At 40.5% G+C, this 27,402-nt stretch overlaps 3 protein-coding genes across 6 annotated transcripts in view; all 3 read right to left on the bottom strand.

Moving 5' to 3' along the window:
- Positions 1-8,548, bottom strand: part of loxl3b (lysyl oxidase-like 3b) — a 31,192-nt gene extending 22,644 nt beyond the window's left edge. For 2 of the 4 annotated variants that reach the window (XM_085442611.1, XM_085442613.1), the window contains exons 1-3: positions 8,222-8,547; positions 1,784-2,134; positions 868-1,031 (exon numbers count right to left, since the gene is read on the bottom strand). In XM_085442611.1, the coding sequence (XP_085298737.1) occupies positions 868-1,031; positions 1,784-2,126 (507 nt within the window). In that variant the 5' untranslated portion in view covers positions 2,127-2,134; positions 8,222-8,547. Of the gene's footprint in view, positions 1-867; positions 1,032-1,783; positions 2,135-8,221 lie in introns of all 4 variants that reach the window. The other 2 variants (XM_085442612.1, XM_085442614.1) reach the window with 2 other exon arrangements.
- Positions 8,549-9,963: 1,415 nt separating this feature from the next.
- Positions 9,964-16,089, bottom strand: pank2 (pantothenate kinase 2). Its single transcript, XM_085441674.1, has 7 exons — positions 15,700-16,089; positions 14,817-15,169; positions 14,021-14,274; positions 13,048-13,224; positions 12,571-12,694; positions 11,870-11,995; positions 9,964-11,774 (listed from the first exon to the last, which is right to left on the bottom strand). Exons 1-7 carry the CDS (start codon positions 15,914-15,916, stop codon positions 11,724-11,726), a joined length of 1,302 nt encoding a protein of 433 aa, XP_085297800.1. The 5' UTR covers positions 15,917-16,089; the 3' UTR covers positions 9,964-11,723.
- Positions 16,090-17,688: 1,599 nt separating this feature from the next.
- On the bottom strand, positions 17,689-25,068 carry mavs (mitochondrial antiviral signaling protein). The gene is made up of 5 exons (XM_085441855.1): positions 24,970-25,068; positions 23,184-23,306; positions 22,476-22,656; positions 20,668-21,401; positions 17,689-19,674 (listed from the first exon to the last, which is right to left on the bottom strand). Exons 2-5 carry the CDS (start codon positions 23,304-23,306, stop codon positions 19,054-19,056), a joined length of 1,659 nt encoding a protein of 552 aa, XP_085297981.1. The 5' UTR covers positions 24,970-25,068; the 3' UTR covers positions 17,689-19,053.
- Positions 25,069-27,402: the final 2,334 nt, after the last annotated feature.

The following is a 27,402-nucleotide window of genomic DNA, read 5'->3' as shown; positions in this document are numbered from 1 at the left end:
AAGCAACCCTCACTCACAGCAACAAAGAAAAAGAGGGAAGATGGTCATGTATCTGAAAATCCACTCACTTATTCCTATGAAGCTTTTTGTATTTAATGCAATCTTCCTGTGTCATCTGCTCATTCAGTCTGTGAAGACGAGTCACCAGAATAACCTTGTTCACCTGGGACCATTCAGTTATGCAAACAACATCAAAGACAGAGACCGACTGGAAAAAAATCTCAGCCAGCAACCCACCTATGTGTGTGTCCTGAGAGGCTCTGAGTTGCACATCTTTATTTATTAAATGAAGGCATGGTTTAACTTTGAGCTTGACATTCATGTATTCTGCATAACGTAAGCCGAGGTGTTAGACGCAGAAGTCCTGCCTCAAGTACAGAAACTCATAAATGAACTGGTGACATCCATTTTTTCAAAATGCACATGAGTTTCACTGGCAATTGGTACAAAACACTTTTAAAACTACAAAACTACAGAGACCTAGATGAATGGTCAAATTAAACTACTTTACCTTCAAGCCTACGAAAGCATCATAGCCAGGAATTTACTGGATCAACAACAAAACAAGTGTTTTGCCCGGCTATAACTGACTGTAGCTGCTAAGTTTATTACAATTTTACCTCAGGAGTTTACACTTGGAGAAGCTTTTGCTTTCAGCAGGTTAGACACGTTATAGAAAAAGAGCTAATCAGCACCATGTGCACTAGCCACAGGTGGAGCTGCACAGAGGCGTTAGATTTCTTCCATGTGTGTAGTCCTTATATATCAAGTCTATAAACTGTGAAGAAAAAGGATTGTTTATAAACAAGTGACGGCTTCTTAATCGGCTCTAACTTAATCTCTCTTAAATATGTTTCGGCAACTTACATCAATAACATTCGAGTCCACGAAGCCGGGTATCCTCTCATCTTTGCAGACAACTCCGGCATCTTCATCGTGAGTGCAGTCGCTGTTGCCCCAGCCACGGGACTTGCAGAATTCGATGCTCTTCTCACCTCCGTGACACTGCACGTTGTCCAGCCAGATTTTTCCTACGCAGGCGACAGACTGTTAGGGAAACTCCACCACACTCCCAGGAGGGAGAAAGCAATAAACCCAAACCTGGAAGTAGCACTTGTTTGCAACACTGGTGGCTAGGAAAAAACGTTTGCAGCTGCACTTACGATTTTGGTGGTTATAGTTTTATTAAAATCACTACAAGACTCTACAAGACTTTTTAAGGCTAGACACGGCGGCTTTCTAAGGTCGATCTAAATGCTAACATTGACGTCGTTACTTACACACAAAGGCAATGCTAACATGTTCATGGAATGTTAGCATGGCAACTTAATTAGTTCCAAAAACCTAAGTACAGCTAGAGGTGATGGGAATGTTATTATTTTACAAATATTTATTCATAAACATCTGGAAACATACTGTTTTTTTATTGTGTAGGACCACAAAAAATTGTCCTAATGCACTTCCTAAAAAGTAAAGGCGTTTCACAGTTACTACAATTTAGGTAGTATACTGAGGTGAACAAAAATACAGCCCCAATTCAAAAAAAGTTGGGAAGCCGTGCAAATGGTAATAAAAACGATTCTACTCAATCATTTTCAACACATTACACACTGGGGAGTCTAGACAAACTAGATTTTATGTTGGCACATAATGTTGTTGGAAACAACTACTTTTCTGAACACCCTTATGTGTGTTACATCATGTAAAACACAAATGGATGATCACACTGTATATTTAACTGAATGCTGAAATTAGACACACTCATGGCTGAAGCCACCCTTACCTTGGCCTTTGCCATATTTAGCACTGTGGGTCCATCCTGTGGCTGAGACGAAGCCCAGATGGTGGCAAAGTACGTGGGCGTTAGCTATCGTGAAGTCGTCATCACAGATGGTTCCCCACTCTCCCTTGTAGAACAGCTCTATCCGGCCCTCGTTGTGTTTTCGAGGATATCCAGACAGTCTGACCTTTAGTCTTTCGGGCCGGGGGGATGGGGATGGTGTCGGTGTCGTTGTGGGCTTTGATGTGGCGGTGTTTGACGGTGTAGTTTGAGTTAAACAGTGAGGCAACCACAACCCAAGCAGGAGGCTGAACGCTAACTGCTGCTTGCATCTTGATTTATCCATTATTTCAGCTGCATATAAAGGAAGGTGCAAGAAAGTTATTATATACTTCACATTTAAGAAAACACAGAGAGAAAACACAACACAGATATCAGAGTTGTACTGATTTCTACAACTCGTTTTTCACTGGGAAAAAAGTCTGTTTGTGCTGTAATTACCAAATATTCCTTTACGTCAATTCAGACAGAGATTTAACTCTTTGAAGTATTTTTTTGAAAAAGTCGACCCCTCTTTCTTAGTTAGATCAGCTCCCACTCTAATATGGTTTCATTGACTGGTATAAAAAGGTGACCCCAGAATTTTAACCCTGATTCCTTGAAGAGTCTCTGGGTGCCCCAATGCAGTGTAATGAAAAAGTACTAACCCTCTCCAGGATTTCTTAGTTCTTTTTCCATATTTCTCACATTTTCACCCCTTTTTAAATCATGATTTAACTGAGAGTAACCACTATCCTCACACTGGTCTCTTTACCAGACCTGATGAATCCAAAACTCCCTGAAAAGAACTTGTCTGACAAAGTGATGTAGCTTAAAAGATCTCAAAAAAAGCAAAACATTATGCCACGAACTGAAGAAACAGCTGAGAAACCGAGTCATTGACATCTGTTAATCAGTGGAAAGGGTTACAAAACAATTTCAAATCCTTTGAGAAACCACAGTGAGAGTCCTTATTTACAAATTGAGAAAACTTGGAAAAGTGGTGAACCTCCCCAGGAGTGGCTGGCCTTACAACTTTACTCCAAAAGCACATCAACGACTCTTTCAGGAGAAGTTCACAAAAGAACCCAGAACGACATCTAAAGAACTGCAGGCCTTTACTCCGTTAAGATCAGTGCTCATGGTTCAACAATATGAAAGAAACTGGGCGAAAATGGCGTCCAATACAAAAACCACTGCTGACCAAAAAGAACACAAAGGCTCGTCTCACATTTCCCCAAAAAACATCTTGATGATCTCAAAGACTTTTGGGGAGGTATTCTGTGGACTGATGAAAAAGAAGTTGATCATTTTGGAAGGTTTGAGTCCTGCTACATCTGACATAAAACGAACGCAGTATTTCATAAAAACAGCCAAACATGGTGGTGGTAGTGTGATGGTCTGGGGCTGCTTTGCTGCTCTGTTGCTTCAGGACGTGGACTTGCTGTAATTGATGGGACAATGAATTCTACTGTCAAACAGAAAATAATGAAGGAGAATTTTTGGCAATGACTTCCTGCCCTGAAGCTCAAGCACACTTGATACCAGCAAGTCCACCTCTGATTGGCTCAAAAAACAAAACAAAATGAAGGTTTTGGAAAAGTCCAGATTAAACCAGATTGAGATTCTAGCTTGTGTGACCTTACACGGGCCGTTCATGCTCGAAAACCAAATATTCCCCCATAGCAACTTAAAAGATCGTGACTAGATATAAGAAATGCATGATTGCACTTCTTGCTGGAAAAAGTGACACAACAAGCTATTATGGTTAATGGTCATTTACCCCTTTTGCATAGGGCCACATAGGTCATATATATAACTTTTAAATAACTTTAAAATAAATGAAATCCTGATTTTCACAACTATATTCTGTATTTACTCAGGTTATTTCTGTCTAACATTAAATTTGTTTGATGAGCTGAAACGCGCAAGTTTGACAAACATGCAAAAAAATTAGGAAATCAGAAGGGGCGCAAATACAATAATTGCAACAGTATTTTCAGCACATCGCGCACAACACACAAACTGCTCGCCCTCAGTGTATTTTCTAAATAGCTGCAACTGCTGCTGAAAAAAGCGCCTCAAATATGCTCAACACATGGAAGGATTGATGTTAAGAGTGTAGAGTTGCTCCAGCAGTCTGATTCAAACCAGCTGGTTAATACTTGATTCTGATGTGTGTGGGGGTGGGAGGAGATCTTTTAAAAAGCACAGGCTTTAATGACCCCATGATCTGGCTGAATTTAAAGGCCACATGAATGTTTATATCTATTAAATTAATTAAAGTGTCCTTGTAGCTTTCTGTTCAACCTTTTTCAATTTGTGCGTGCTAATGTTTCACAATGCCGAACAGACAGTACTCTGGGTTAATAATTCATAAATTATTAATAAATGTTTTTTTCTATGAAATACCAAAAGTCTGATTTTTCTCAGAAAACCTCATTCTGCTCTTTTCGGCATAGGCCTGCTATTGATAACCTGACAGCCACGCTCCTTTTGAGCTTTCAGCGAGTGGACGTCTGTCCCTCCAGAGACACAAATGCAGCAGTGTGGTGTGTTTGTACAGAAACCACAAACTTAAGTTAACCTTTCCAAAACATGATCTAAGGCTGAGTACATCGTCTGAGTCCAATTTCACGCCGAATGGAAGGACACACACATTCACAGTTGGTCAGAAGAGGCTTTTAACGGCATAGCCAGCACGTCTGAAGCTGCTTATTTGTGTGTTCTGTGTCTTGAATCGTTCTCAAAAATATTTTTTAAGAAGAAAATCAAATGAAAACACTGTTTCCTTACATTCGGGTAGTTAGCAGAGCATATAGCTGCAAATGTTTCCCTTACAGAATAATAAACTGACGTTTACACACTTCCTTGCAGACATTTGTTGTTTTAGAATTTGTCTTCTTATTCTGTCAGACACACAACTTGAAAGTTGTTTCGCTTCTTGACTATGGTCTGTGAGACCCAGTGAGGCTTGTAAGGATGTGTGTGCTGAGCAGATGGAAGCTGGAAACTAAGAAGGACTGAACGAGTTTGATTCATGAGTTTGGCTACAATGAATGAGTTTGATGAGACACATCAAAGCCAGAAGAGTTACTGACTCTTTGCATATTTTCATTAAATATTTTTAGTGGGTGACAAACTTGGACTACATAATTGTCTCCTTTACTGCAGAATGATGCTGTTATAATATGTGCATATAGGTTGAGCATGGCCTTCCTTGGAATGGATGCTATTTAGGTGGAAGTATTTGTTTATATTATATGTCCTTTAGCATTAATGATGTCTTCACAGATGCACAAGTTATTCACGCCTTGTGAGGTAATGAACTGTTAAAGGTTCATGGATGCTGGCTTTTGAAATATGAGGTGCTAACAAGCCAGATGCTCTTCAGCACCAGAGGATGTGGTATCAACTATTTACAGATTTTCATTTTCTTATCATAGAGCAGACATGAGAGCTGAGAATCTTTTGCCCATGTCAGTTGTATACAGGAAGCCCTAAATTCTCTGTAATTTCAAGCTAAGAAATATTTTTGAACCATTTTCCCATCCTGACTATGACTTTGGAGAACTCAGGATCTCTGGAATGCTTCCCCCCCTCTCCCCAACCATTTTACTGGCCTGATTCTAATCAACTTCATTGTTAGCGTGTTAGTTTCTTTAGTTAGCATCACACAGTTTCACATAGTTTCAACATAGGATACATTTTTGAACTACTTTTTGCATTTTGCATTAAATGATTTGCTTCATTGTATTTTGTTCCCCGTTTTTTTGGGTTTCTTTTGCAGATTATTATAGAGTAAAGGTTGTAAACAAGGTAAGTTTTGCTAAAATATGAGGCAGACCAACACTAACATTTTAACTCTGTTGTAAACATCCATCAGAGTTTACAGACAGCTTCCTGTTTTTAGACATACACATAATTTTTGTGTGTAAAGACCTATTATTATCACCATTTCAAATGTGCTAACTTTTGTCAGTAGTTTAAACCATTTACAACCCGCTGTGTGTCTTTGCCTTTACTATTGCAAAAATCACCATGTTTTCAGATGTCAGGCAGTACTTTGGTCAGTATAGAGTTATCATAATTGACAGACATGACACCCAACAAAAATAATGACCTCCAGGTTACGTGACATAGAATCATCCCCATATGGAAGCAAGGATACAGAACCATGCAAAGGTATTAGGCCACCCTTAATTTCTTTATGTCTTTGAAGGAAAATGAGAACTAGGTGCTGGGACTTATTAAAAGCTGTGTAAAGATAAATACAAACATAATATATAAGGCAAACAAAGACTTTGTACAATTATAACAAGCCTGAAAAGCAATATTTGTCTGTCTACAACTTAGCCTGAACTCTCTTAGACAGGCTTTCCTTAAGTAGTCTCCAGGAATAGTTCTCCGGGCTTCTCAAAGGCCATTCAAAGCACTTTGGATGTTGGCTGCCTTTTGTTGTGTTCCCTGTCAAAGATGATCCCACACTGCTTCAGTAACGCTGAGGTCTGCACTCGGGGGAAGCCAATCTTTTTCTATTCAGGTATGTTTTAGTGGGTTGACAGTGTCTTTGGGATCATTGTCATGGAGATAAATTAAGCAGTTGCCAATCAGATGCTTTCCAGATTTTACCACATGGAAGATCAGATCTGATGATGTTTTTCTGTTTATAATTCCATCAGTTTCGATGAGACCTCCAACTCCACTGGCTGAATTCCAGCCCCAAACCATGACAGAGCCTCCACTGTGTTTTACAGATGGCTGTAAAACACTGTTGTACTTCTTTCCTGATCACCTCTGTACATGTTGACAGTGGTTTGAACCAAACATTTCCAACTTGGATTCCTGACTTCATATTACTGATTTGTCTCTGATTTTCAGTGTAGTTTTCGTATAATTTGGTATACCTTAACCTTTTCTGTTATTGATTAAGGATGCAAAACGTAGCTACTGGTCATCTACTCTAGATAGCTTTATTTTAGGCCACTTTTGCGTTTGTCCTCCACTTTCCTCAATTTTTTAAAGAACACACTGCACACCATGCCACGTTTTCAGCCAACAGCTATTTGGGAAGTACCCAGACTGTGCAAAGATACTATTTTATGCCAGCCAAACTGTGTCATCTTTGAGAAATAAACAAATTATGTGTTTTTGCAACAGCAAGAAAATATCTAAAGATACCATTTAAAACCAGTTATTTGGTAAACTGTCTGTCATGTATAGACACAAAATAGATTCATCCATTGAGCTGGGTGGAAGACCTCCAGAAAGCCTGAAGAACTAGTGGAGTACAAACAATAACTAGTTATTTTCTGGTTTCTGTAGCCTTTGTTAAAAAAGAACCTCGATACAAAGTCTGAATCTGATGTTTCTGATCCAATCACCCATTTTCTCATCCTAATGTTTCTATTTCTATCATCAAAGCAGCCACTCTCCATACCAATGTGCTCATGGATCATGTCTTGTGAAAGGCTCAAATCAACCGGGCAGCAGTTCACCAAATCAGCACAGCTCTGACTCACCCACATACACAACACTCTTGGCCATTATAAAGTCTTACCCTGCACAACATCATGCCCACATTCCCACCAAAAGCCACACATATCTCATTCTTAATCTCTAAATACTTGCAGAAATCTGTACTGTGCTGTACTTTCACAGACTGAAAATAAACTAGCATTTTGAGCTCTATGGGCTAAAAAAAAGATTTCCCTGCCTTTTTGCAACATGCTATTGACTTTTGGGGTACTTTGTGAAACTTTATACTAAGAATAGTCCAGATGAGCCACAAGGAGTTGGATGGATGGAGGACAAAACTGACCCATAAGCCCGTTTCAATAAAGCAGCACAACATGGAAATCTGTGGTGGCTAAACATTTCCTGGACATTTTGACACAGTGCAGTTTAAGTATGTTGGCATTCTGGTTCATCTAAGTGCTAAGCAAGGAGTTGGACTATTTAATCTGGATGATTAACTGGCTGTTAAAAGCATCTGAGCACAAATCAATTTATCAATATCTTAATATAAAAAGGATTTACAGTATTATTATTATTATTATTATTTTTAAATCTCAGTAAATGGTTCTTCAAATCCAGATCCACATCAGCACCTCACACCACGCAGGAAGTTTCTTGTGAATGGAGAGACGGATTTTTCCGAAGTCACTGTTTGTCTTTCCTGTCGCAACATTCCTCACATGTTTGATTCTGCATCCCAAAAAACTGCTCAGAGAAACAGCCTGTTTTACCACTCTGCGTACTGGGAGACCATACCTACGGCGCAGACGGTAAGGCAGCTTCACGGCTTTCAAATAATACAGTATAGTTTTTGTTTTAAATCCAGACTATGACTTGTGTAAAAAATTGCATCAAATAATCTGACTAATCATGAAGTAGTCTTACCTTATAATGCCACGGCGGAAAGGTTACAGCGGGTCTATTGGAGAGAGGGAGATGTGTCCTGAAGTTTATTAACTGAACCCAAAGTCAGAGGAAGCATAAAATCCCAGTTCTTGTGCTAAATCGCCCCCTCCATCAGACACAGGTTTCATTTGTAGGGCAGTGGTCCACCTTCTTCAAACGTTGTTGTCCGTAAATTGGCAGCTGCCCTCACCCGAGGAGGAGGAGGAGGAGGGTACGGGACTGAAGGGGGCTGGATTTTTTTTTCCCCTGGAAAGACACAGACTCTTTCATGGATGGTTCTGTAACAGACTGTCTTGCCTTTCGTAACTTCAAAAAAAAAAAGAAAAGAAAAAAAATCACTTCGCCAATTTCACTCAGAGCCTACGTGTCTGTTAAAGCGCACAACGTGTCAGCTGCAGATTTACAACCGGGGTTAAAAATGTGCGACCACATCGACAGTTCCAGCTGTAATGCCTCTGCTAATGGTTTTTGCAATCCACTTGATGTTACCAGTAGTGCTGGCCAAGTAGTACTTGGTACATTAAATCCTCCTCCGATTATATCTTGAAAAGAAACTGACCAAACTGCATAGACTGTCTGTGCCAAATGGAATAAAGATACACTTTAAGATTTTATATCAACCAAGATGAGACAGACATTTCTGTCAAGTTAAAGGAGGCGGGTGCGTTTTGGTAGGTTTAAACCAGCCAAGACAAAAATAAATAAATAAACAAAATAAATTATGTATTAAATATTTTCAGTGGTAAATCACTAAAATACTGGAATTTGTTCTGTTGGAAATTTTGGTCTCGATCCCCACCGATAGTTTTAACCTTTAAAAACAGCGTATGTAGTAGAGATTAGTAAGTCATGATTTATATGATGAATCAGCATAAATTCACACATTTTGGACACATTTTAATGACCACAAATTTATCACTGTGATTCTTTTTATTTTTACACAGCTTTCAGCTTTTCATGTATTTTGAACCTGGCATCTTTGGAGACCTGGAAAGTTGGTTAAATGTGCTATAAGATATACATAAAATAGCCGTGACAGTCAAGACAACAAATGTTCAGACATTTTTCAAAGTGCTTGTTTGAGGTGCATTTTTATTAGCAATCCCATACCAATGCGATCACTGGTATTGATTCTATCAATATTTTTGATCGATCTGCCCAGCGCTATAAAACATGCATTCACTTACCTGAGGGGAAGTTGTTCCTTAGTGCCACGCCAGTGACTCTTTAAAATTTTCTACACTTATTGTATCCCACTATTTGGCACTTGTCAGGTTAAGTAATAGAAAAACAAAACGTCCCACAAACGCAACTTATGCAAAGTCCCAGAAACAGCTAGAAGACCAACTAGCTTATAGAGCAACTAGATGTAGCTTATTGTTAGCTTAGCATGAACAGTAGAAAGCAAAAACCTGGCTATGGCCAAGCATGAAATTTACCCACAACCTCATTAGTTTTTAAGCTGTGCAACACACTATAGCATAATATACTGCAGTATAACAAGTGCCATTTTAAAGAGTAGCTGTTTAGTAGCCAAGCTAATCTGTAAACACATAATTTCCTTAAAGTAACCTGATTTTCATTATTCTGAAGTGGCTGGTTGAACCTTTTAGCTTAGCTACAAACTCAGCCATCTCCAAGTAAAAATAAATTTTAAAAACGAACAACTTGTCATTTAAATATCCCCAAATGATATGTCCACGTGTAGTTAGAAACATGAAGAGTTTGCCAAGTTGGTATTTAATTAGGGAAATTCAATAAGAAACGTGACATTATTCTATTACAAAAAAAGTACAAAGTTTTCTTTGTATAAGCAAAAGGAGAGAGAGCTTGAAAAACACAAGTTTTAATTTTAAAAATCGCATGGCTGAATACTGTACTGTATTTGGTACAAAAACATGTGAGGCACTTCATTTAAAATCAGCTTAGTGTATCTACAACTTGCTCATAGATCTCTAATAACTGACACCTGAAAAACCGTGTCTGCAGCTATTTACCAAGTCGTCTCTTCACTGCTTAGATTAATTTTATTGACCCATAATCGATGGATGGACTCGTTACTAAACAGAAAACAATAAAACCGGACGGATAATGAAATTCTAACAGTGTTTCAGTTTTCTCAGTTCAACTTTGATATAACCTTAATAATGAACGATCGTCACAGCAAGTAGTACATTCACTCAATATTTGAGTGCTTACTGAATAGGAAAAACCTAAACTGGGATCACAGCGTTTAAACACCTCTGTTGTTGGGAATCAATCAAGTTTCTGCTTTAAAATGCCCGTTTTATTTATGTGAATGATGCCACGACTATTACCTGTACTTCACATGCTCATTCATCAATATTTGTCTAATCAATTGCTCTGATTTCTCTGTAGGAATAGACTGGTTCAAGAACAGCTGACACCCAGCAGTGCAGATATCCTAATACACAACACCGTTTTTGATTACCAGCACTGAAATCTCAACTGGGAAGAGCATTTTAAGAGTGCTATATCACTCTTCACTGAGGCAGAAATCATATAGAAATGTTATATAATCTATAACAGTAACAGATCTGCTTAAAATAGTGGCCTGAAATGTATTTTTCTTTTCTGTTAAATATTTTCATTTCAAATCCAACAGTGACATTGAAATGTTACATAATAAAACAGACAGAAAAGAAAAAACAAAAAGTAAATGGTTGTAATTTTTTGCAGTGTTAAAGCTTATCAAGGCCACCAGGTGGATGGGAGTTCCATCAGGTTAATAACAGAAACACTAAACTCAATTCATTATGAATTCATCATTTATTACATTACAGTTTTAGAGAGCAGTTACTAACTCCTAAGGTAAAGCTGATACTTTCTTTTTCTAAGAATAACCAGCAGTTGTTTCCATTCAAAACTGTAAAAAAGCTCAATTTTTCTAATGCCAGAGAAAGCATTTAAAATACATTGTGTCTGAAATTAAGTTGGTGATTTTATAGTCATTTTCTAAAATTTAAGCCACATCACACTGACGAATTATACTTTCATTACTTCTTCCATCCACCTGGTCCCACCTTGGGTAACATACAGTTAAAAATGATAGCAAATATTTGGACAAGAACCTGATACCCACTGAGGGGTAAAGAAAGTCAACATGACAGGACTGCCTGCTGAAAAGTACTTTTTAAATGAAGTGTTTCAGGCAACCCCGGTGAATTTCTTTGAGGTGCTTCAGACTAAACGTGGCTCATTTCTGCAGAGTCCTGCATACAATAACTGTCAGCTTTGCTGTGTACAACTTCATGGCAGGAAACCGGTTTATTTCATCTACTGACCAAAATAGCAGATGTGTAGAAAAACCTAGAAGTGAATTTCACCACTTAACAAACTTTACAAGATTTACCAGCAACTGGTTGGTGGCTGGAATAACATCTCACACTGGAACTAACTGGTAACAGTCTAAAGTGCTAATGGTCTTTGCAGCAGATTGACAGGTACTTCTTTGGGTGGATTAGGACGGATGCAGAAGCTCTAACAGGGCTCCAACTGCACCAAAGTAACCCTAAAAACAGCAACAAATGGCACAAGGTGGCAGTTAGAAGTTAGAAGATACTATACATGTGGTCTTTGATGGGAGTAAGGGGTAAACTTACTAACCTCATGGCGAAGGAAGAGTGCCTTGAGCTGACCTTTAGACCAGTAGTCCATGGCATAAGCCAACAGCTTCATAGAGAGGGTGTTCACTCTTAGGAAGTTCCCAACAAACAACACAGTCTCGATGTTCTTTACAAAAAAAAAAAAACAAGAATAGGAATGTAAACTATTAGTGCCTAAACAACTGATGAGAGACACCAGAGTTTTAGAATAACTGATATCACACTAGAAAAACAAGGGAAATAATGTAACTCATTCATAGCTCAAGGAAAGAAGATCCACAATGCAGTTTACCTCCTCTACGCCTTCATAGCCCTGTACAATGCTGCTTGATCAAGACGGCACAAGGCAGCACCGTAAAGAGGCTGAACGCAAAGAGGAAACAGACAGTAGGAACTGCAGGGGGCAGACTGTTCAACAGAGGAAGACAAAAAAACCTCCTCAAACCTTTTTATAGTTGTGCAACTGGGAACACAAATCCTAATTCCTTGCAGTCTCTGAATGAACAATGAGGTAGATGGTAGCATATATACTCTGTAAGTGTAGCTGATTTGATCATTTAGAGGCTACACAGCATCCTCCATCCATCTAGGTGGCTCACCTGACAGTTTTACATCATATATATCTGCAATTGCGGCATTAAGACTCACAGTGCAACAAATGCACACTTAAGGTGTGGCTGTTACATTGTCATCACTACTAACCTCATTCAGAGCACACATTCTGGTGATGGAGCCGATGTTATTGGTGATGGTGACCAGTGTTGCCCTGGCCAGGTCCTCTTTAGAAACAGACTCCCTCTTATCTTTAGACATCATGTTGCCGAAACTGCCAAAGCAAGGCAAGATTTATGTTTGGAAGGTCGCTCAATTTTAGAAGCTGAGCAATTATAATTCTGCCTTTGACGTACAGCAATACTGAACATCTTATAAACAACACCAAAGCGGACAGAATACGTCAAAGTACATTCGTTTTTAAGACAGATATAGCTAAACATTGAAAGCTGCAGTGATGGATCTGTAATTTAGAGCTTACTTTTTTACTAAATTTCAATTGTGAGATTCAAAATTAAGTAAACTTAGCACAGTCCTGGTTCCTTGAATCATCTACTTATGCTGGAACATATCACAAACAGGGTTGTGATATAAAGAATGAACAAAGGCAGCAGCTTTAAAACGCACCTTGAGGCCACAGCCCAGCCTGGCAGCCCAAACCTCTCATAGTCCCCTCCATAGATGTCTCGCACCAGCTTGTCCACACGCGTGCTCTCCCCCTGAGAAGCCATTTCTAAGGCTTCCTCAAATGTAGAGCAGCCGGTCAGCAGGCAACACAGGCCAAGGAAGGTCCCACCACCAAGGCTGTGAACACATGCAAAGTGACATGTAAGGCGTATGTAAATCAAGACATCTTAGAGTAAAATAAAGTGTTTAGGTTCTGAAATTACAGGGGAAAGACACGTCTATGCATTAGAGACTGCTCATTCAAATACATGAGTTCTTTCCCAGTACAGAGGACAGAGGGCCATTATGTGGAGAAAGAAACAAGCATTCATGAGTCCCTTTCAAAGCCAGCAGACAGAAAAACCACATGTGAAAACAAACTAGAGGGCAGACTACAAAGGATTTTTTTCTCCCTCTACCTAAAGAAAAAAAAAAGAGACTATAATTGACCATTTTAAATGTACGGACTAAATCCAGAACGAATGAATTATTTTTTGTCAAGAAAGCAGTTTGTAATGAAAGTGGAAGGTAACGGGAACGTCACACAAAGGCACCGACTCGACTGGACTGCACCTTCCTGAATCACATTAGTCTGGTGTCACGTAGTTTACCCTTTGCTAGTGTCACAATGCTCTTCTCTAATTCATCTTCCTCTCTTAGGACCAAGGGCTGAAACTAAAAAAAAAGAAGGATGAAACGTAGGAAAACCCAGCCGGTGCCCATGCTAGTCATGGCCTTTTAGACCTCAAAAGTTGCACTTCACCTAACCTGTAATATCCAAACGTAACCCAAGATTATCAAATTACATTTAATACACAAGTTCGCTTTAAGGTTACTAAATGTAGGCGAATGCTATTTTCCACTTCACTCCTACTCACTTCCCAATAGCACAGAACCTGTTAAGCATCTCATCTGCCATCCAGCTCATCATTACCTGGTCCCAGTGACTCGTTTGTAGTTGTTCTCAGAGTAGACTGCCAGGATACTGACCCCAGACCCTATATTGACCAGCAGCAGAGGATAAGGATTCTCCAGTGTACATGGCTTCTGGACACAGTGGTCTGGGTCTGCAGGATTTTCAAAGTAGTAACACTCTGAGGGACCGCTAGACATCACCGAGTCGAGGTACAGCACCCCCCGAATCAAACAGTCCAGCTCATCCAGCTTGTGAAGCTCCAGGTCAGCCATCTTTGTTTTTCCCCCGAAAGGAGAGAGGGAAAAAAAAGAAGTGGGAGAAGGAGCAGAGATAACATCAGAAAAGTGATGTGGTCTGGAGAATACAGAAGCAGGAAAGTGGATGATGGGGAGGGGATAGGGACAAAGATCAGTGAGCAGGCATTTTTATTATAATATAATAAAAATAATTTAATTTGTCCAATTAAATCAGTTCATTGGAAAGTGAGTATGTGTGTGTGTACATGTTTGCTCAACTTCCAACACATTTGTGCTTAGATGAAGCCAAAAACAGTGCTACAATTCATGGCTCATCTCATGATCTTTACTGACCCTAGACTGCCAGCCCCACCCAGCAGAAGTAGCATGTTCTCGGTCTCACCAATCTCTCCAGTGTTTCCAATGGATATTGTTTGCGCCGTCTCTATGCTCATCTCATTTGCCTGCCCCCCACCCCTCCTGATCGACCAAGGCAAATAGCTTTTATTCCAATCTATACCCAACGCCCTACAAGATAACCCCCCACCCCCCAAAACAGAGCACAACAGCAGACCCACCATACGGAAATCAGACTCAAACTTGTACGCCCCCCCTCCGGTGGCGCACAGGGTGGTGTGAAGGCTGGAGAAGTGCTTGTCGCGGCCCATCTGCAGGAAGGCTGGGAGGTCGTGCGTGGGAAAGCGAATAAAGTGCAGGTTGCCCTTCCTGCCGCACAGCGTCAGGTCCTGCAGCTCCAGGTGAACGTCCCTGATGCCAGTCTTGCCATAGGCGGTGTTGGAGGTCAGGTAGCGCCGGATGCTCTTCAGATTCTCCACCTCTTCTTGCTCCTCTTCCGCTGTGATGTCTTTGGGCTCAAAGTAAACGAGCTTCACCAGAGTGCCTCCGATGTCCATCCCAAACCAGGGGAATGCTACATTATGTGAGATAACACATGCAAAACTGATGTTCACCCTCGTTTTTGTAAATAAAAATATTTTGCACATTGATGAAAAATACATACATCTACAAATATAAAATATTTATGGTAATTGGCACATATAAAGCTGAGTTTTCAGCGTTCACCCAGATGATGGCAAAGCTGCTTCATCCATAGATGCAACAGTACAGTGTGTACCGCTAACGCCATCTTGTTGCAAAAAGGAAAAAAAAAAGATTCTGGCTATGTGCTGCCACTACAGCCCACCAATAATAAATACATCGGATGCCAAATTAGTCACACATTTGCTATAAACCAAGTACAGTGGAAGGCCAGTGCAAATATACATTTTTTTAATTTATGTGACCAACTGCGGGGTTTTCTTGCCAAACCTATATTATCAACAGCGACTGTCTTTAATGGGGAACGCCTCTGATTTTTTTTTTATTTTTTATTGTAGACATACAGCAGCCCCCTTTTCCCAGTAAATACACCAAGCCCACGCTGCCAACATTAACACATACGCGGCCTCGTTTTCTTCACAGAGTCGTGTCGATGCCTCGTCGCCGACTGGGAAGTCCGCCGGTCGGATGTGGCCCTTCCTGCGGTAGTGGCACTCTCACTGTTGGGCTCGTTTCTGAAATGAACGGGCATCTCCTTGTCGGACCGCGGCTGCTTCGAGGGCGTTTCGTTTTCGTCAATAATATCATCGTCGTCTCGCTGGTGGCCATTGAACGCCATTGAAATGACTAATTAGCTACATATAGGCTGACTGCTCGGTCAAATGAAACCAAATGATTTATGAGGACAATGAATTTTGAAGCTCAACGAGGTAGCTAATTAGGTAGCTAAGTAGCTAACAGTCCTTTGAAAAGGCTGGGCTACATGTCCTTTTTGTGTTCGCTGTCAAGACAGAGGTGGGCGGGGCTAACGTGTTAGTGAAGGACGCAACGACCAATCAAACGGCGACATTGACAGTCGGGAAAACGGTTTATAAAAAGAGGCTGATGTCACTTTTTTTCTTCATAGTATGAAAAACGTGATGTCTGGGAGTAGAAAATAGGTTAAATATACACAAGTCAAACTTTGTATTGTTCTGTTGTCTCTTATTCAAAACTCTTATTTAAATAGCGCAAATAAAAAAAATAGGAAAAAATAAACTTGAACTTTGAAAACTAAAGTAATATATAGAACAAATAACCGTAGTTTTAGTATTCAGTTATATTATAAAATATAAAATATAAAACTAAGACGAAACTAATAAAAAAATAAACTAAAACATTTAAACAACAGACTGAAAAAAGCAAACCAACTGAAACTAAGATGAAATAAAAACAAAGTCAAAACGAAAGGGAAAAAATTACAAATTACATAACTATCTTATATTACAGACACATTGACAGATAGACAGAAGCATAGTTTTAGAGGCATTACTAGTAACACAATTTCATGAAATACAGTAAATATAATGAGACAATCTGAATTTTATTTCATGGCCTATTATGCCTGATTATATGCAACTATTTCCTAAAGGAATTCAGTGGTTACAGTTTAAAAAACAAAAAATAAAACAAAACAAAAACATACATCTTTTCAGAAATTCAAGTTTATTGATGTGAATATAAATTTTAGGAACTTTTACATTTTTACAGATTACATAACCACATGAACTGTAATTATGTCATCACCTCAGCAGCTCAAAAAGGCTCTTAAAAAGTGCAAAAGATTTTCCTTAAAATTTCATTATTGACATAACTATGTACAATAAAACCTCTCAACTTACAGAACAAACCTAAACAGGTTTTTATTTAAAGGAGAAAAATCATCTATTGACGACTTAAATGTTGAATCAAACATTTGCACCATATAAGACAACCTTAGGCTTAAATTGTGCCAATTGTTGCAAAAGTAGGTGCCAGTTGCAAAATATAGTTATTGACATTTTCTAACCGTAAAATAACATCGATTAAATTTAAACACACATTTAGATACATGAAAGCAGAAGAGGACACGTGTCAAACGCCATAGACAAACACCCAGGTTATGATACAACTATCACTGCCATGATACGAAAACACTTACCTGCTGTTTAAAAAAAAAATAAATTATGCAGGGATTAGCTGACTGACTGCTTGATTGCTGAGTGTTTGTTTTTTTTATGTTAACAGCACATCAATCTTTCTTAAAATAAGTAATTAGGTATCTATATAGGACTTGGAGAAGGCATTCGACCGTGTCCCTCGGGGTGTCCTGTGGGAGGTGCTGCGGGAGTATGGGGTGTCTGGCCCATTGCTACGGGCCATTCGATCCCTGTACAACCGTTGCAGGAGCTTGGTTCGCAATGCCAGCAGTAAGTCTGACTCGTTCCCGGTGGGTGATGGGCTCCGCCAGGGCTGCCCTTTGTCACCGATTTTGTTCATCATTTTTATGGACAGGATTTCTAGGCGCAGCCAAGTGGCGGAGGGCTTTCACTTTGGTGGCCTCAGAATCTCATCTCTGCTCTTCGCAGATGATGTGGTTCTGTTGGCTTCATCGGGTGAGGGCCTACAGCTCGCACTGGAACGGTTCGCAGCAGAGCGTGAAGCAGCGGGAATGAGGATCAGCACCTCCAAATCTGAGGCCATGGTTCTCAGCCGGAAAAGGGTGGAGTGCCCACTCCGGGTCGGGGATGAGTTCCTGCCCCAAGTGGAGGAGTTCAAGTATCTCGGGGTCTTGTTCGCGAGTGATGGGAGAAGGGAGCCGGAGATCGACAGACGGATTGGTGCTGCGGCTGCAGTGATGCGGGCGCTGCACCGGTCCGTCGTGGTGAAGAGGGAGCTGAGTGTAAAAGCGAAGCTCTCAATTTACCAGTCGATCTACGTCCCTACCCTCACCTATGGCCACGAGCTGTGGGTAGTGACCGAAAGAACGAGATCGCGGATACAAGCGGCAGAAATGAGCTTCCTCCGAAGGGTGGCTGGCCTCTCCCTTAGAGATAGGGTGAGAAGTTCGGCCATCCAGGAGGGGCTCAGAGTAGAGCCGCTGCTCCTCCACATCGAAAGGAGCCAGCTGAGGTGGTTCGGGCATCTGACAAGGATGCCTCCTGGGTGAGGTGTTCCAGGCATGTCCCACCGGGAGGAGGCCCCGGGGCAGACCCAGGACACACTGGAGAGATTATATCTCTCGGCTGGCCTGGGAACGCCTTGGTGTTCCCCCGGATAAACTGGAGGAGGTGGCTGGGGAGAGGGAGGTCTGGGCCTCTCTGCTTAGGCTGCTGCCCCCGCGACCCGGCCTCAGATAAAGCGGATGAAGATGGATGGTATCTATATAGCACATATATATATAAATATTTACAAATAAATACATTTAAAGCCATATTTCCCCACTATGAATAGGGGAAAACAAAGAATTTACACTGTGGTGAACTACTGGTACTCCTGCCTCCACAGTCCCCAGCAAGCCAAACTCAGGTCCTTGATTCATTAACTCATGCTGGATGACAGCCAACAGTCTTATCTAGCTTGTCAGAGAACATGCAAACAATGATTAATACACGCCTTTAAAAAAAACACACATTTGCATCGCACAAGTGCATAAATAACCTGAGATTGTAACCCAGTTCTATGAAGTGACCCGACTAGAATAGTAAGGGTAGACTTAGTTTTTGTTCCCTATAGTCAACCTCACTCAATAATAAAGACATAAAATGTCAAACTTAAGAGCAGAATGGTCATTAGTGACGTGATCAAAGGTCTGCAGAGCCAGCTGTAATTACTGTAGGTAATTATTAAACTGCTGCCTCATGCCAACCCATGGCAGTGATTTCATTAAGGCACCTAAAATCCTTTTCAAAAGCCTTAAAGTCTAATCTTCTCTTTCATTCCAGGTATTATATCCCCTTATTTGTTAAACCTCCACACCATCAGCATTGCACAGGCACCCACTCCTGCAGCGGCCAGAATGTACTTTGCGTTAGGTGATTGGCTGAGACAGGTCCACGGAGCTGAAGTATCTGCTAGCTCTTCTCCTGCTTTGAAGGTGGTGTTTAAACTCCCAGAATCAGCAGCAGCATGTGGGAATGACGGTGGTGCCGAGGAGATTTCTTTGGCCGTTTCACTATTGACGTCTAGGTTAGGGATAGATGGCTCACCGGACGCATGTATCACCAGCTCCTGTGTTTCAAAGCTTTGACACGGCGACTCAAACTGGTTCTCCTCAGGTTCGTTATGGTTGAGATTAGCGAAGCCGGTCTCCTGGCATGGCAGTGGCGTGACTGTAGTAACTGTGGAGTCGAAAGAGGACACGTCATCCGGTGGAGCTTCACTTATTTCCAGACGCTCAGTGTTGCCCGAGTAGGGCTGCGGCTCTGAGCTGGACGCGAGGATGGTAGGACTGGGTTGATTTTGCGGTTGGATGCTGACGAGTTGCCCTGGCTTGCTCAGACAAACATCATCATTAAGAGAGGCCTCCATCACTGGAGTACCAGGCCTGGGGGAGGCTTCAGCTGCAGTTTCAACAATCTGGGGGGGAAATTCATAACAGAGGTCAATTTTATTGCCAAACTGCAATTTTTCAATGTCCTAACTTTCAGGTATGTGTAAAAGCTTATAGGTTCGTTAAAAGCACCTATATGGAGGTCTGGTAATAACACTAATACATACTACTGTCAAAAATGCTAACTTAAGTTTCCATTAAATATATTACATGTCATACAGGAGAACTTTTATACCGGATTTTCTCACTTGTACACGTTTAATTGTATTCTAGAATATTTTCCTCTCTGACATTTTGAATGAACTCATCATTACCAAAAGTTTACAAATAAATGTGCAGGATGGGTTTTATGAAAAGATGCCTTGTGAAAGATTAGGCCTATAAGACTGCTAGAAATTGTTTTTGTGTGTGTGCCTTCCAGTTTTTTTGTATACCCTGCAGTAATGTGAGCATGTGGCTTAATGGCACACGTCCAGTGGTGTTATGCCCTTCCAGTGACTGTCAGCTGGAGACTTTTACTCGCCAGAAAATACAGTAATGTCCCAACAAAGGTCGAACTAGCAAGGCCCTTTAAAAAATTACACATTTTTCAACATACTTTTTAGGGTTCAAGGATATACACAATATACAATAGTTGGATCATTAAAAAAAGTTACTTACTTACAAAAAGAAGAAAAGGCTACAATCGTACTGCAATACTATTAGCAAAGGTTATTTTTGTATGTATTTGGAAACAATTGTAGCAACCCTTTGCATGTTCTCTGTCCACAGATTACTGTTCTTAGTATAATTAATTTAATGTAACTTTATATTTATAGAAATGAAATTTCTCTAGAAAAGAGAGAAAAAAAATGCCGAGTATACCACCCAAAGAAACCACAGAGGTAAAGCTTCTCATTTTGAACGAAATGCTGCCTAAGGTGGTTTAAGCACCAAGCTAAGTTAAGTGAATATCAGACAGCACTGTTGCAGGAGGTGCCATTATTCAAGTCTTAAAATGATCATATTTTAGTATTCACCTGTGTAGAAGGAGGCCCAGAAATCTCTTCAGGCTGTGAGACAGCATCAGGATTTTTGTTCAATGGAGGAGTGCTGTCCTGGACCGGAGGCTTCTCTGGGGTCCTTGTGTAGAAAGAGGGTCCATCAGTCACATCAGAGTTGATCTGGGCTTCAGGTGGACTCTCTGGCTCCTTGTTCTTTTTGGTAATCCTGCTTCTGAGAGGATCGGCTTCATGGTGTTCAGTTGGATGTGGTGGTGGAGGAGTGGTTTCCCTGTTGACAGTAATGGCACCATCTCCAGAGCCCACCTGAGCTCCAGCAGCAATATTTTGGATATCTGATTCAGAGTTTTCCTCTGGCTCCTTGCGAAAATTAATTCCTCTCTCTGTGGATGTCACCCGAATGTGTGTGGTCTTGGGGGAAGCAGGAGGTGTTGATGGAGGATGTGCCACTTCAATCTGTGTTGACTTTGGAGGCTCAGGGACAGGCTCAGGTGGGGAAACAACTTTGGGACCTGGGTCTGCAGCACTCTGGGGGGTTTGTGGCAGTGTTGGAATTTTCGGAGAGGGTGGGGCCTGGATAGCTGGCTCTGGGGGAGCTGGAGGAGCTGAAGGAGCTGCAGGAGCTACAGCTGGCAGAGCTAGAGCATCCCGACTGTTATCACCACTCTCTGGAATGGGCAGATGACCGGCAGATGGTGCCGGGTGGACGTGTGCCGTGACAACAGACGTTGGAGAGGAGCTGGGGTTGGAATCTAGGGCAAAGGAAACAGTTCTGCTATTTAAATCTCTCATGACATCCTATCAGTAAATCTCTGTGAAATCCTGAAGGACTACCTAAATGTGAAACTATACAGAAATGAATTTGTCATGAACTCTGCGATGCTGCATATACACATATATATACATTTTCATTTTAAAAATGAAAATGTATATATTTATTCTATATGCAACACGCTCTGCATAGTGTTCTTCAAAAAGGAATCCATTTAAATTGTAACAGTTTTCCAAGCAGTGTTTACAAATGATGAATCCAATATACTTTAGTCTTGGATCTAAACAAACAGAGTAATGTTTGTTGTATAATAATGTATATATAATCACTTTTCTGAGCGACTGTAAACATGTTTGGGTTGAAACATATTTGCATTATCTGCACAAGCTGTTTATGTTTCGGAGAAGGTTGAGTTCAAACTGTCATTTCCAGCACGCTGAGTAATCCAACAAACCAGGACATAAAAAAAAAAATAATAATCTGGTCTAGATTAGCAAAAACACAGGATGTATTACAGCATGTCATTACTTATTTGATAAAAATGGTGCCAACAATGGAGAAATTGCTTGTGAAAACATTTTGCAGAAATAACTTCTATTACTTTCTGTATGACTATCAGTCTCTCACATTGTTCTTCCACCCTTCTTCACAGCGTCACTTCAGTTTACTGCGGTTTGCAGGCATTCAACTTTTCAGTTTTCTACTTGTCAATAGGTGTTTTCACTGAAGAACTTCAGAAATGACTTTGAACCGTTCCCATACTGTTGGACAGGAACAGGATCATTGCTGATGTCTTTCCTCTGGGGAACTGGTTACATACCTGAATGCTTCAGATTTAAAAATGGCCTTTATCAACTGCTTTTGTAGAGGTTTTCACACTTGCTACTTAGTAATTCACACATTACCTCTGCTCTATAGCTTAGTTTTTGTTATATAAATACTGACAAGTGTGCTTTGTCATGTCAAAAGTGTGTACCAAGACTGTATCCGTTACTGCTTGCATAAACTTCAACACTATCATGTACGGTGCTGGGTAAATTATTTGGCAACTTACTGTTAACATCTGTTAGAACGTTGTATTCTGCTCTGATGTCCGCTGCAATGGTTCTCTTCTCACATGCCTCAAGCGCCTCAATGAACTGCTCGGGCCAGTTTTCTCTTCTTTTCAGGCAGTCCAAAAGAAGCATCATGCCTTGATAATTCCCACTTGTCTCAGTTTTTGCCTCAATGACGTCCTAAGATTTGTTAAAAAATAGATCAAGTGAGAAAACAAACTCAGTTTAATAGATAACAGACAAATCATCAGTAGTTTAGTCTTTAAAATATGCCTTTACCAGTGCTAATGCCCTTTACTGTTCGGTTATCAATAAACAACCAACCAATCAACCACAAAGCTAATTTAATCAGTGACACTAGTGTGTTTACCAAAACAACAAATGTAATTTTTACAGTGAGAGTCATGCAAGGAATAGCAAAATAGTTTGAGGCCTTTTTTGGGGTTGCCTAACTAACAAGGCTTGTACTGCTCGATGTGTTTCCATAGGAGCATTAAATAGTCATTAAAGACAGCAAATAATAGGTTGGTTTAAATGAACACTTTCTGATTTAAATAAAGAAATGCAGGCTACTGTATTTAAACACAGTTCACATGTAGCTATACAACATGGTAATATACAGAAAAGAAGGTATCAGACTGAGTATACTTGGGGTGCATCTAAACAGAACAACAAAATTCTTAGTCTGAGAGCTTTCTGAAACATACCCTGTCGTAAGCAGTCAGGCAAGGCAGATGCATCATTATTTCTCTCGGTTTCACCTTGGAAACGATGATTGCCATATTCCGCCGTATGTATCCATCGTACAGTTTGTCACTGGCGAACGACATCTGGAAAAGTCAAAGGGCAAAAATATTACAAATGTTTACTTTTGTTATCAACTCTCAGATTCTACAGCTGCACACCCAGATAAACACTTTACTACATTTCAAAATGTCAGATAACACCATTTTATATTTTATTTTTTTAGCCTCACAACAAATGATGTGTGAAAGTACCCTAAAAGTGAAACCATGAAACCAAGCACAGTGAGGGGATTCTTTTCCAATGAAAGTGAAAGTGAAAGAGAAAATGCAAGCAAAGGGCAGCAAAGGAGGGAAATTGCTTTTCTTTCATTTAGAAACCTCTTTTTTCCTTTTAGTCTTGACAAAGCCAAAAATCACCTCCCAAAGGGAATAATACACTCGTAGTATCAAGGTTGCAGCCGCCTGGAGTAAGAAGAAAGAAAGCAGGCTCCACTAATCACTGATTAATCATCTGCAGGATTTAATACCTGACTTTCCAATGTGCAGTATTAAGCCCCTGTTCTAAAACACGGTTGCATATTTTTAGGGTCAAATGAAGGCTTGGGATCACTTATTTGTGTTGAATACACTTTAAGCCCTTTCATTTGTTTTTACCTAAACAGCTAGATTAGCATCTGCTATGAGGGGGGAGTCATTTTCACAGAATATCAGTGTCACTGCCAGAGATGGGCAGTAACGCGTTACTGTAATCTGATTACTTTTTTCAAGTAACTTGACCAACACTGGTCACTGCTAGCTTTAAAAAAAAAAAAAAAAAAGATATGGGACTCTAAAGTTCTGAATAAATGTGGGACATCAGCAAAAGCAGTCTGCCTGTGGCTCAAAACGGAAGTGATGTCAGGGGGAGCAAACAAAGAGCAAAGTCTTCCTGGCTGTCTTAATAGCCCACAGAGGACATAGTTTACCTGACAGGTAGACAAAGTGTTGAACCTTAAGATTAAACAGGAAGAAGTTTTGAGAGTGTGCATTATTTCCAAGCTGGCGTCTAAGTATAAAGCGAGGAAAGATTGTAGATTAACAAGACAAGGAAGGACACAAAAATGCACCTTGACACAAGGACAGATTCTGAACAGCTGAGCCCAATGAATGACCTCTAATGTGGCAGGTCATTTCTTGCCAATATCCAAGTCTCAGGATCAAGTTTCATAGACAGTTCTGGTCCAGTAAGATATTACCACCGCAGCTATTTTAGTCCAATAAAAACTCTCAAGACAAAAAGAGGTCACAAGAAAGAAAGAAAGACATTGAGACGTTTGTTGGGTAATAACTGCTCCAACCCGTTTTGGAGGAAAACACCCAAAGAAGGTCAGGAAGGAGGAAATAGGGTGCACACAAACTACACGTACGACCGCGTGTCAGCTACTGCAATATCACGTTAAACTTTCAAATCTACTTTGGGGGTCAAACAATTCGCGACACGAAGTTTGCAAATAAATTTAAAAAGGCTACACAGCCACATCACACAGAAAGGACTGACACCTGCCTGTAAATGATCGAAACCTGTCTGAAATAACCGAGTATGTGCTAACTAAATGGAAATAACAGTCAACTGCTGCCAACAAGAAATTAGATAGACACGACACTCTCCAGCTAAAATGAATTGCTAACATTAGAGCTAAAACATCGTGTTGAGCAGCACGATTAATTTAGCTTCATAAATCGTAATGTTACATAATGTAGAGCTCACCTTTACTTTTTCGTGTCCCTGCAGCTCGTCACTCCCTTTCTACAGCGATTCCTGCACTCAGTAAAAACCTGCGTCCTCTTCGTCTTCTCACACACACATCTGCTCAGCGGTTCCCCCCCACGAGGGCTCCCTCCTGCTCTCCTATTGGAAAACAGCGCCATCAATCAAATATTGGGCCAATAGAAACTGCAATGAAGATGTAATGAAGGCGTGGCTTGCTTATACTTGACCCTAACCCTGACCTTTCTTCTGCTGTGATGGACGGCAGCCGTATTACATTGGATCTCGATTTCTGGTTTACATCTGTCCCTAATCCTTGATCCTAATCTGTGCACTCACTCACACACACACGCTGCTATTTTCAATAGCATTTTAAAGCTGCTGCTGAATAGGGTCCAGCGTGTGGCAAGGAGAAAGCCATTGTTAACAGAAAACCATAAGAAGCCCCGTTTGCAGTATGCCATAAGCCATGTGGAAGAAGCTGCTCTGGTCAGACGAGACCAAAATGGAACTTTTTGGCCATAATGCAAATGCTATGTGTGGCAGAAAACTAACACTGCACATCACTCTGAACACACCATCCCCACTGTCAAATATGGTGGTGGCAGCATCATGCTCTCGGGGTGCTTCTCTTCAGCAGGGACAGGGAAGTTGGTCAGAGTTGATGGGAAGATGGATGGAGCCAAATACAGGGCAGTCTTGGAAGAAAACCTCTTGGAGTCTGCAAAAGACTTGAGACTGGGGCGGAGGTTCACCTTCCAGCAGGACAACGACCCTAAACATAAAGCCAGGGCAACAATGGAATGGTTTAAAACAAAACATATCCATGTGTTAGACTGGCCCAGTCAAAGTCCAGATCTAAATCCAATCGAGAATCTGTGGCAAGATCTGAAAACTGCTGTTCACAAACGCTGTCCATCTAATCTGACTGAGCTGGAGCTGTTTTGCAAAGAAGAATGGGCAAAGATTTCAGTCTGTAGATGTGCAAAGCTGGTAGAGACAAACCCTAAAAGACTGGCAGCTGTAACTGCAGCAAAAGGTGGTTCTACAAAGTATTGACTCAGGGGGCTGAATAATTACGCACACCCCACTTTGCAGTTATTTATTTGTAAAAAAAAAGTTTGGGATCATGTATGATTTTCGTTCCACTTCTCACGTGTGCACCACTTTGTGTTGGTCTTTCACGTGGAATTCCAATAACATTGATTCATGTTTGTGGCTGTAATGTGACAAAATGTGGAAAAGCTCAAGGGGGCCGAATACTTTGGCAAGCCACTGTACATATCAGAAATGGTCTCAGTGGAAGGGTGGCCTTCAAAAAGCCATTTTAAGGTAAGAAAACAGGGAGAGGCAGAGTTATTACAAATTACACAAGAACTGGACTGAAATTCAGTGGCAACAGATTTATGGAATGAATCAATATTGGATTTTTTAAAATTCAAATCATTGTCAGTGTGTATGCAGGAGGTTGGAGAGTGGTACAACAGTCAGCGTTGTACCATGTAAAACATGCTGGCGACTCTGTTATAGTTTGGGGCGGTATTTTAGTCAGTGGTGTTGGGGATCTTGCCAAAATTAATGGCATTTAATTACCACTGGATTTGGATCCACATACAATACTATCTTGAAAACATCCAACTGGCAACAATTTAATAAAAGCATACGATACAATAAAAACACAAGAGCATGAACCTCAGCATTACTGAAGCAGTGTGGGATCCTCTTGATAGAGAACAGAACAAAAGCAGCCAAAATCCAATGAAGAGCTTTGAATGCCCTTTAAGAAGCCCGGAGAAACATTTCTAAACACTCAAGCTCGTTAGAATTGCACAAACTCTGCTTTTGTCCTATTTTTCTAGAGGCTAAAGCTAAAGCGGAGAGAAAGCTTTCACTTGTTTTGCTACATGCAGGGCAATGAACTGCTGAAAGAGCTGCAGTTGCAATAATCCATTTTCTTGAGTGAGTTTGAAGTCCATTGTTGCACCTATACCTGCACTTTTATAGTTATATCTCAGCTAAATAAACTGTAGTTCTCACACTATTTTCACACCAAACTTAAGTTTGTCAAAGGATAATAAGAAAGTGAAAGCAGCAAACAGGTTTGTTAGAGTCATAAAAAATAAAACAGTTTTAGCACAGAAGAAGCAAAATCAAAGCAAGTCAAACTTAAATCTTGGCATATGCTTATTTTAAACCAGAAGGTGGAGCTAGTTGCTCACTCTCAGAGGCTTACTGCTTATTTAAGGTCCCGAGGGATGTGTTTAAAGATAAGGTCGCCCTTAGCGTGACAGTATCGTGTCATGAACATGTTTCTCTGTGTTAAAAACATTAAAAGTGATACAAATTACCGGAGGAATTTGAACATTTGTAACATTAACTAGTTTATAAGACACTTACTGCACTACAACAAAGGTTTTATAGTATAAATGTTTT

This window comes from Copadichromis virginalis, linkage group LG19 (genome assembly GCF_057382275.1).
Source record: "Copadichromis virginalis isolate Kocher_CV1m ecotype Utaka linkage group LG19, C_Virginalis_male_GT1.1, whole genome shotgun sequence".
Taxonomy (NCBI): domain Eukaryota; kingdom Metazoa; phylum Chordata; class Actinopteri; order Cichliformes; family Cichlidae; genus Copadichromis; species Copadichromis virginalis.
Note: the sequence above shows the minus strand (reverse complement) of the source record. Positions and strands in the feature narration are given on the sequence as shown.